Raw genomic sequence first — 10,906 nt, forward strand, 5'->3', positions numbered from 1 at the left:
GTCAAATAAATACTAAGGGGTGGGGGAACAAAAATATATAACTGGATTTGTGCCGTCACTTGTGGTCTTCATGTCTGTGATGTAGATGACAAGTTCTGAAAAAATAGAGGGATGCCAGTTATGGCTAGCTGAGTTTTTAAGGAGGCTCTGCTCATGCTTGAGGGCATTGAGATGGTCTCGCTCTCTGTTGTACAGTCCAACGAGACAGGCAGGATGGTATTTAAATTCCTGTGCAACAACATCACCAGCAATAAGCTTTGCAAGGAGCTTCATGTCACTTAGATTCCTGGCATTGTCATTGCTTCTCTTAAGGGGGACATTGCACTCTCATCTTCACAGATAAAGCACAAAGCTTTCGAGGGCTGGGGTCTTCTTCGCCTCTTGACATTGATATCTTTGGTATCGTCAGTGTCTTCAGCAGCAGTAGAAGATGCTCTCTTTTGGGCCCTTTCGAGCTTTGTGTTGTTGAACATAAGTTTACAGCTTAAATGATATTTTGCTCTGTTTCTTGTCAATGTACTTTCTATACCATCACCTTCATCTAATCGGATTGGACTAAGTAAGATAGGCAGAGCATTGATCTTGTGAAATAATGGAACATTTCTTGCAATGGTACCATAACCAGTTTGATCATGCTCTATATTGACGAAACTGGGCTGAATGAGCTTTTCCTTGGTTTCCTGCTGACAAATGAAACATCTGTCCCAGTTGGTTTTCTCAACTGATATGATGGCTTCTGCCATGTCTGCAGCAATTGCATAGAGGCCAAGGGTTTATCCTTTTACCACCTTTAAGCACTTTGATGTATGGGATACAACTAAGTTCATGCCTTAGCCCTACACTTAGTCCGATCGTTCATCCAATGTCATTTATATCCCGTGCGATCTGTACACCATCCGGTTAGTCAAGTCAAGTCAAGTCAAGTCAAGTTTATTTGTATAGCACATTTCATACACAGGCAATTCAAAGTGCTTCACATAACTAACTAAACACTTAACTCACACACTTAACTAAAACCCCATTAACCTTGGCTCGGCTCTCCCGCGCTGGCACAACCTGTCAATTCAGGTGCGGCTATCTAACTGTTTTGGGGTAAATTAGACAGCATTTGGGATACTAACTTTCAATTAGCTGACATTGAACCCCATTCTGAGTTTAACAGCAGTGATATATCACCAGTGTGCCCTGGTAGTGCAGATATTCACTCTTGTCTAATCTATCTATCTATCTATGATCAACACAACTGTATTTTGATGCGTTAAAAATTGTATTTAGCATAATCTAAATCATATAAAATAAAATTACACCAAATCGTCCTTGAAAAAATCCCAATACATTTCTATGAGATAATTGATCTTTTGAGGATCCAGGGGGTGGCCATCTTGAAAATTGAAATTTCAAGTGGCTGAGAGTGTTTTCTTGTCAAGCAACCCTTAGAGACTGCTCATACCAATTTGCATGCTTGTGTCACTAACTAAACAATCATATTGCTTAACTGCTCCATTTAGATGGTGGCAATCTTGAAAAATGGCTGCCATCTTGAAATTTCAAGTGGCTGTGGGCGGTTTCTTGTAAAATTACCCTTTGAGATGGCTCATGGCAATTTTCATGCTTGTATCACCAACTAAATGATTACTTAGGCCTAACTGCTCCACTAAGGTGGTGGCCCTCTTGAAAAATAGCCGCCATCTTGAAATTTCAAGTGGCTGTGGGTGGCTTCTTGTCAAGTGACCCACAGAGACTGCTCATGCCAATTCTCATGCTTGTATCACCAAATAAACCATTATATCACTTAACTGCTCCAATAAGGTGTCGGCCATCTTGAAAAATGACAGCCATCTTCAAATTTCAATTGGCTCGGGCAATTTTCTTGTCAAGTGACCCATGGAGACTGCTCATGCCAATTTTCACGCTTGTATCACAAATTGAAAGATTATAGCACTTAGCCGCTCCACTACTCAGTCACATCCCACTTTGAAATAGTAGGCTACATTTATTGATTGATTTATTGATTTATTTATTGATTTATTGATTTATTATTATTATCATTATTATTATTATTATTATTATTATTATCAGCATCATTATTATTATTAGTATTATGAGTATTAGTATTAGTATTAGTATTGTTCACCTTTATTTGATAGTAGCCTAACTTTACTTTTTTTGTTTTAACCTTTATACAGGAGGGGGGTCTCACTGAAAGCAACGCTCTCTTTTTCATGAGCACCCTGTTCACATTCACACCTGGAAGCTGACCAGTATAACCACACACAGCCCGATCTGCTGCATGGCCACAGAGCAGCTCCACGGGAGCTGTTGGGGTTAAGGGCCTTGCATGCTCAAGGGCACCTCAGTGGTCGTAATGATGAGGGATGGATGGGCAAGCACTCCCTTTTCTCCCCCCCCCCCTCTTATCCTGAAAGTCCGGGAGGCTGAACCGACGACCTTCCGGTCACAAGCTTGCTTCTCTGACCTTTAGGTCAGCAGTGGCCACACTAGAGATGGACAAGAAGATCTGGAATGACATTCGACAAAGGTCTCAAGCCAGATTCAAACCAGGACCGGACACCCAGGACAGTTTGTTAATTTAAAGTCTGCCATGAATTAATTTAGGCTTTTGAAAACTAAACAAGATTGATTATTTGAACCTTCTGTATGCCCATACTGTAGTACATGTGAAGCTGAGTGTGTATTTATGATCCCTGTGTCTACATTGTGTTGGTCAGCTTTCACTCCAGTCTGACAGAGGTTGCATTGTCCTGAGCCCAGCTCACGTCCCCACATGTTGGATACCGTTACGCTATCAGCAGATCAAAACAAATATTGACTCACCCTCAGTCAGTGGCGTGTCTGTCCAGACCATTTTGACTGGGGTGGCCCAGGTGGGGCACAGACTCAAGCAAAGGGTGCCACTGAGTGCGGCATTTAGGAAGGATGTAGAAATGTTTCCCCTCGCTAAAATGTAGCCTAAATTTGGAGCGTTATTTAGCCCCCTTCCCAACGAGCTAGAATGACATGGTTGGTAGCATGATGCCTGAGGCCTTCTAGTTTAATATGATATCAGTATCTTCACTGTAGCTGTAAAAATGAGCCTGCGGCACGCGGCAGCCTCTGAAAGACAATCATGTCAGCCACAGATCCCAGGCACCCTCAGGATTTTGGGGTTTCCGGCCACCCCTGGCCACTCCCTAGAAACGCCCCTGCCCTCACTCCGATAAGAATAGGCCAAGTTGTTCTGCACCCGCACAAAGTCATGTTGACCAAATCATAAACACACGCACACACGCGCACACACACACACACGGCACATTGCACACTGGGTGTGGTGTGGGAAAATGTCTCCTGCAGACACTTAGCCAAACCAATCTTTGGTTTGGCTAAGTGTCTCATAACCGGTTCTGCATTGAATTTATTTATGACAGATGTTAAAAAATGCTCAATGAACAGATACTGTAAAACCCATCCATCCACCAGTAGCCTTTTAACAGTGCAGGACTTGTTTCCATTGTGGTCCTACATGTAACATCAAACTGTTTGCTTTCTTGACCTGCACTCATCTAAGTTGTTGACACATCTGAAAGTCACTAACCTTTTTGGTGAAAGTAACATTTCAGTTTTATAGTATCAAAAGTGATCATCCAAAGTATCTTGCACACCTGAGAAGTCTTGTGGCAGGTGTGTAGCAGTCGTCAAACTGAAATGTAGCAAGTTTCGTATAAAAACTACATAGCTGGAAGCTTGTGGCTTGTCGCCGGTCTTCAGCTTTGCCGGTAGAGAAAGTGACATCACTTAGGCACTTAGGCAGTGTAGTCTTTCTGATTTATAACTTATAGTGCAACGGTTTGGCGACGAACTGCGACTTTCTTGACATGCAAAGTTATCATCAGTATATAAATGGGAGCTGGAGCTCTGTCTGTTTCTCTGTTTCTCTGTCCCACTGTGATGTCATTATCCCACTGTGACATCATCCGTGATGTCATAAATTTCACTGTGACATCATCAGTGATGTCATAAATCCCAGTGATGTCATAAATCCCACTGTGACATCATCAGTGATGTCATAAATCCCAGTGATGTGTGACATCTTCAGTGATGTCATAAATCCCACTGTGACATCATCAGTGATCAGTGATGTCACAAAAAAGAAGTGGGAGTCTGCCTTCAGACCCGTCTTCAGCCATGGATAGCTGAATGTTGCCAGCTCCAGGACATGTGATCCAGCATCCCTGAAGTATGCCATCAACGAGCAGCTTGTGTATGCAAGCTGCAGGGCGGGCGAGGCCGTGTAGTGGGCGAGCCTAGGAATCGAGTGCACGTAGCGCGCAAGATCCCTAGTGTTTTAAATGGACAAAATTAACGTTGGCACCCCGTGGCACAATTCAGATGGGATCAAAAAAGTAACATTATTCTCCATTCAACGCCATTCATATTTTTTCAGCGCTGGTACAGGGAGAAAAGCAGGAAGTGACGTTCACTTGGCCTCTCTATTCAATCAGCACCTCACTACTGTCTGTAAAGTGTAAAACACCATTGACTGGTAAACCAGTCTCGGTCTCCCTCCTCCATCATCGGGTCGAAACAAGTAGAGCCGAGTGGTGACGAGCTGTGCAGGTCTGTAAAATGTGGTGGAAAAGAGGCTATAATAGTAGAGGTGGGCGTGTCTCCCTCGGCGGCCCGGGCCAGCTCGTCACTCCGCACCGCACCTGTGTGTGAACTCTGCAGCCCACCCACCTCACAGGGCAGGGCGCGGTCCCGACTCGAGGCCCCACCTCACAGGGCGCGGTCCCGACCCGAGGCCCCACCTCACAGGGCAGGGCGCGACCCGAGGCCCCACCTCACAGGGCGCGGTCCCGACCCCGCCGAGGCCCCACCTCACAGGGGCAGGGCGCGGTCCCGAGGGTGGTGGAGTTGACTGGAGGAGCTGCTGCGCTGTGGGAACATTATTATCTAACGTTGCACCTCCGCTGCTGTGCCTGGCTGCTGCGAGTCTTTGCACTTTATCGACGCGCTCCCTCTCCTTCAGGCCGCTCGGAAACAAACACGGTAAAACTGGCTTAAAACACCTGTTCTGTTCAAAGGGGTTTGTTTTTGCACCGAGCGTACCGAGCGGGAAGATGATGGCAACGGCGCCGCTGCGCTCGGCCATGTCCTACGGGACCAAGGAGGACACGTCTCTCGCGCTGCCGTCCGACAACAAGCTGCGCTCGGGACAGCAGCGCGTCCTGGATCAAGTCTACACCATCAAGAGGAGCAAGTCCAAACAGGGCAGGGACGGCTCGCTCTCTCCCTCACCGACAGGTATGGAACGAACCGTGATGGCAAAAGGATTTACTGACTTGTGTGCGTAATGCGTAATGTTCCAATAATAACGAAAGCAGTCTCTTATATAACGCGTTTTCTAGCGCCGTGCAGATACGCATGGCAGAACAGGTGTTCGCTGTTAATTAACGGAGCACATGCAGAGTAGACCTGCCAAACGTGCGATCATTTTATTTTTTGAGTAACGCCACAATTGTGTCTTGTCTTTTCCCCAATAAATTCAATAAATCGGCTTGTGCAGTACTAGGGTCACATAGCCTTCCATAAGGCAATAGGGGGAACGGCTGTTCAAAACGCTCTCCTAGTCCTACCCCTTCTCCGAGAAGAATTGATTAGAAAAAGGGTCAAAAATCCCTCCGAAATATTACACCAAGACCGTGAGGAACACCATAGGAAAAAATCATGCTATAATATTTTGTATCAAAAACGGTTGACTTTTGGAGATTTCGGTTAGAATTGTATTTTTCAGCAATAATTGATAATGGTAAGCACTCCTGTCACTCTGGAAATTGCAAGTCAGAAACCCCCTTATTGTCAATATACCTAGGAAAGCCGTACATCCCCTGAATGCCCTAGGTCTCTAGTTTGTGCTTGTAACGTTTCATAAGGCTGTGATGATCCTAGAGGTCACAAGAGGTCATTTTATACAGTGAGGTCAAGCTTCGGAAAAAATGGTCTCACTTCAATGAAATAGCTTTTGGGGACTAAGTAACATTATCACATAATCCACAAGAGTCTCACATTTCCAGTCATACTCAATTTATGCAATTCCAAGACTGTTTAGGGACCCAGGGACAGAAATACTCAGGTAGAATAGGTGAAAATAACTTACACTCACAATTATACTGCATGCAAAAAAACAAGGTTTTGACCAAAAACAGCATGGGATTATTTAGAATAAATCAGGCATGTCTGTAAAGCATCATGGTGGCCTGGGTAGTGGTACCCATAGAAGTAGAACACATTCTCATTCCATCCCCCACACACATGCCTGGCGAGTGGCGGTACTCTTGGGTCATAATAAGCCTACTTGACCTACTGCTGCCTGGGTGCAATGATTCATTTACACTAGTAACACTACTAACTCTGTACATTACTTTTCCGGTACAACCCTCTCACCTTCAACACATTTGTAACTCGTTGCTGACTGCATCGTGCGCGTCTGTATAAATGATCAGGGAAACAAATCGCATTGACATCTTTTAATACTTCAACCCATAGAAAAAGTAAACATTTGGATGACATTTTGCCATTTGTCATCCAAGCCAGTTTAGTGTGACAGCCTGGTCAACCACTTGTGACGGCTGTCAGATCGTTTTTGCATAATTCAAACTCAATCTGATGTTTAGAGAGAGGGTGATATCAAAAGTAGCGCGTTGTGTTTTTGATTGGTACTGTAACAATACCGAAGTTGAAGTAACTAATTAACAGCCTAGGCCTAATTCGTCAGCCGAGGCCTATTTGGAAAAGTAATAACATTAATATAATATATATATTGAATGTTAAATATCAAATGTTATGTACATGTGAATAACAAATAGACCTACCGTAGTTTGGTCTCTGCTGTGAAAAACGGCACCAGAGAGAGATCCACATTAGCCTCTGAGTGTGGGAGCAGTTTTGGAATGTAACTCATGGGCTCAAAGCAGGTCAACACATTAAGCCAGACACAAAGTGAAAATGACACGTTTAGTCTTTCACAACAACGCTGGTGTTTATTTGGCTTTGCTGTAGCCAGATAAAATCATTTTCGTGGAAAATTCCCAAACTAAAACGTGCAGAGACGGACATGTCTGGCCTCTGTTAGCTTAGTCTAGTGAAGTCTACATCAAATTATTTTATTTACATACATCAAACCAAAAAATGCAATATGCATTACACAAAACATAATGGAAGGTCTCATTTTAAGTAATGGGGGGGGGGGGGGGGGGGTCTGGATTCAGTTGCAGGTTAGATTTGAACGGACCCCAGTCTGTTTATGGTCTTTTAATTACAATCATGCTATTTTTTAGCTCAAGCATTAAAAGATGTGCCTGAATAATCAATGCTTTTTGATCATCTTTGATCATCATGTTTAGGAGCTGCAAAATCCAGTCCCACATTTTGAAATGGATTAGTCCGTTTTATGGCTTTCATTATTTTCTCCTTTTTAATTTCCTGTTGGAAGTTCCTGTAGAACACTGCTTGAGGAATGTTCCTGCTGGGACCAAATCTTTCCCGTCACAGTTCAGGCCTCCATTGTTTACTCAGTCAGTTCCTCGGTCACTTGGGGACACTGTAGATTAGAAGATATCGGTCACCTGTTTGTGTCTTACACGTGTGATATATTGAGCAGATCTCAATTCAATTCAATTCAAAAAACTTTATTAGTCCCGCAAGGGGCAATTTAAGGCATGAATACTGCAAACAAGCTGTACTTTGTACACATCCAAAAACAATACAAAAAACAAGACAATAAATACAATAAATGGCACTGATAAAGCAAGATCCCTGATTACAATGTATCCAACACCACAAGGAATATATTCAAATCAAAAGGTCAAGGTGCAGACTTAGTCTAGATAAACTGACCATTTCTTGTACTGTGGCTGTTCACCAGTCGAATGGCCTCTGGAACAAAACCAAACTTCCTTCTGTTTGTTTTGCAGGCAGGCTGTCTAAAGCGCTATCGGTCACTCATCTGGCTGTTGTAATCAGAATTTGATATATTATTTTCCTAATTACGGTATACTTTTTTTAGGATTACTATTTTTCTTGCTTCTTCTGGATGAATAGGCTATTGTCTCATTGAGGATGTTTGTTCATATAGGCTACAGTACATACATAGGATGCAATTGTAGGCTATGTTTTTTATGGAGATTCTACTACACATGATGAGGTTAGAGCTGTAGACGCAGCAGGGTAGGAAATTAACTTTTTTGAACAAGGGCTATTTTTGCCCCTGTGAAATATATTTCTGGGGCATTTTGATGAAATGTTGGGAGATACTTTAGTTGCACCTATGTAGCATGAGGGACCAATCAATGACTCTGATCCAAGTATATTTTATTTCTAAAAGTTCATAAACAATCACAGTTGAAGATCCCCATTTCCTATCTCAACAACACTGTTCATTGTCTGGCATGTTATTAATGTACAAAAACATGAGTGAACTAGCTGGCCAGCTAGCTTGTGCTGCCTGTCCCTGAGGTCAATAACGCTAGTAGGAGGAGGGGTCGAGGGTTGTACGGATGCCTAGCTGGCCATTTTCGAGTCACGCTTTGCAAATACAGAATAATGTTAAAATACAGAAAGTATTAAACTCTTTATTTTATGGGGGCATTTAAAAGCCCCCGTCACCCCAGTTCCAAGGGCAATTCTAGATTTTTTTAGGGGCATTTTGCCCCCAAGCCCCCGCTCATTTCCTAACCTGAGACACACACACATGCATTCATTCTATTTGTTATTGTTAGTGTGTCAATCAATCGGTCAATATTTGCTTGTTGCAAATGACATAATGTGCTATATCTCCTCTGATGGATACTGTTTATTCTCTTATGCCTGTTTGGATGATCTGTAGAGGCCAATGCTTCAGTAGGGCTGGAACACAGAGGATGTGTGTCATTAAGAAGTGTTAGACACTTATTTGTGAGTGCTGCTGCTGACGACTTCATTGTTATGATTACACTGTAGAAGTCACACAGCCGTTACAGTTGATCATTTCTCTGTTGCTATGACAACCATAATCCCATAATCCAGTCAGCGTTGTGTTCTCATGATGAGTCATCCCCCCAAAAGGCAGACAGACGTGCTGCTGATGCACACAGACGACCTGGGCCTGGATTTACTGAGCGACGTGCGATGTCATGTCTGTCCCACTGTGTGATTGGCTGACAGATGCGTATTTGTAACAACTAGGCTAGTGTCTTCTAGACTAGAGAGAGAGGGGCGTCAGCGGAGGACCAAAATGCTTGACTCATTAGAAAATGAACAGCCAGGAAGGGGTCTCGCGCTACTTTTGAATGCTAAAATAAAGCTGACTGATAATGTACAATTTGATAAAAAAAACAACAACAACAACACAAACACAAACACAAACTGTCCATTTTGCTGCAAACTCCACAGCGCTGCTTAATCCAGGACCTTACTTCCTGGAACTCTTGAGAGTAAAAAAACTGGTGCATTGAAGTGAATGGAGATGTCGCGACTCTTCTACATACACAGCTCTGAACTAGGCTATAACACATAAGGAAGCTCGTCAGGGTGTCCGGGGTAGTACAGCGAGTCGTAGATTCCCTGCCTACCAACACGAGGGTTGCAGGTTCGAGCCCCCGCGTTACCTCTGGCTTGGTAGGGAGTCTACACAGGCACAATTGGCCGTGTCTGCGGGTGGGAAGCTAGATTAAAGGGTATGTGTCCTCCTGGTTGCTGCACTAGTGCCTCCTCTGGTCGGTTGGGGTGCCTGTTGGGGGAGGGAAAACTGCTGAGAATGGCGTGATGATCCTCCCACCATGCGCTCCCACCATATGATATGTGACAAACATGTTTTTGTGTAAGAGGACATACACACATTCTACACTGCAAAAAATCACAAGTCAAACATTTAGTGAGGCGGACGATGATCTATAATGTTTTGATCAATGTGGTGGAAACTAAAGGCCACATGAAGAAGTGTTTGATCAAAGCCATGTACAATGGAGGCCTTATCTATCTGTGATAATCACCATGACAACAACGGGCCATGATGGGTGTGTTACAACTTTGTTTATTGTTGTCACTACTAGTCATCTGTACTTTATGGATTGATAGATTAGATGGTAAATCTTGAGGATGAAAGTTGTCCTCTTTATTTACTACGTCCGTCTCTTCTTCTCTCTACTCTTATTTCAGCACCGCTCACCTGTCCCTCCTCTTTCCAACAGGTACGGTGCCGCAGAATTTGTCGGTGTTTGCCGAGTTTGGCTCCTTCAAGTTTGCTCCGTCCAAAGCGAATGGCACCTTCAGCCGCAGCAGCAACTCCAAACTGTCGACGAGCTTCAGCAAAACGGTAACGTTTCCTCTCCTGAAACGATCTCTGAAACACATCTTGTGCAGATCTGCAGACAGACACAAACAGGAAAAGCTCACTCTGCTCACAAGACTGCGGCGGCGTGGAATGCGTTGCTCGCAGCCAAACGGGCCGACCCGTTAATTGCTCGTTGTGATTGTTGTCATAACGATCATAACACGTGATTATACTCGCTGTGCTTATGGTGTTGTCATAACGATCATAACACGTGATTATACTAGCTGTGCTTATGGTGTGGCCACAGCACCTTCCCCCTCATGGACCATTCTTCACTTTGCCTATAGGTTGATCTGGTGTCTCTTGCCTCAACGCAAATTGGTGTTTGATGCTTCTGACTAAAATATGCAAAAACACTCGGGCTGACCCAAATGCGTCGAAGCTCAATCCGTTGGTAATCGATTTCCAAATCAGTATTCGAATGCTACCAGGCCTACTCTATATGAGCAAATTCCTTTTTATGGGCTATGGCTGTAATTTATTTGATGTGCTTACTACACATTTCTTTATCCATTTTCGTTTCAATCAAAAGGAAAATCG

The 10,906-nt window shown here is 43.7% G+C and overlaps 1 protein-coding gene across 1 annotated transcript in view; it reads left to right on the plus strand.

Annotated features, from left to right (window-relative positions):
* Positions 1 to 4,903: 4,903 nt before the first annotated feature.
* Positions 4,904 to 10,906, plus strand: part of pkp1a (plakophilin 1a) — a 34,957-nt gene continuing 28,954 nt past the window's right edge. The window contains exons 1-2 of the mRNA XM_083641860.1: positions 4,904 to 5,301; positions 10,224 to 10,348. Of these exons, the coding sequence (XP_083497986.1) occupies positions 5,118 to 5,301; positions 10,224 to 10,348 (309 nt within the window). The 5' untranslated portion in view covers positions 4,904 to 5,117. The remainder of the gene's footprint in view (positions 5,302 to 10,223; positions 10,349 to 10,906) is intronic.

Source organism: Poromitra crassiceps (assembly GCF_964638095.1).
Source record: "Poromitra crassiceps genome assembly, chromosome: 8".
Classification (NCBI taxonomy): domain Eukaryota; kingdom Metazoa; phylum Chordata; class Actinopteri; order Beryciformes; family Melamphaidae; genus Poromitra; species Poromitra crassiceps.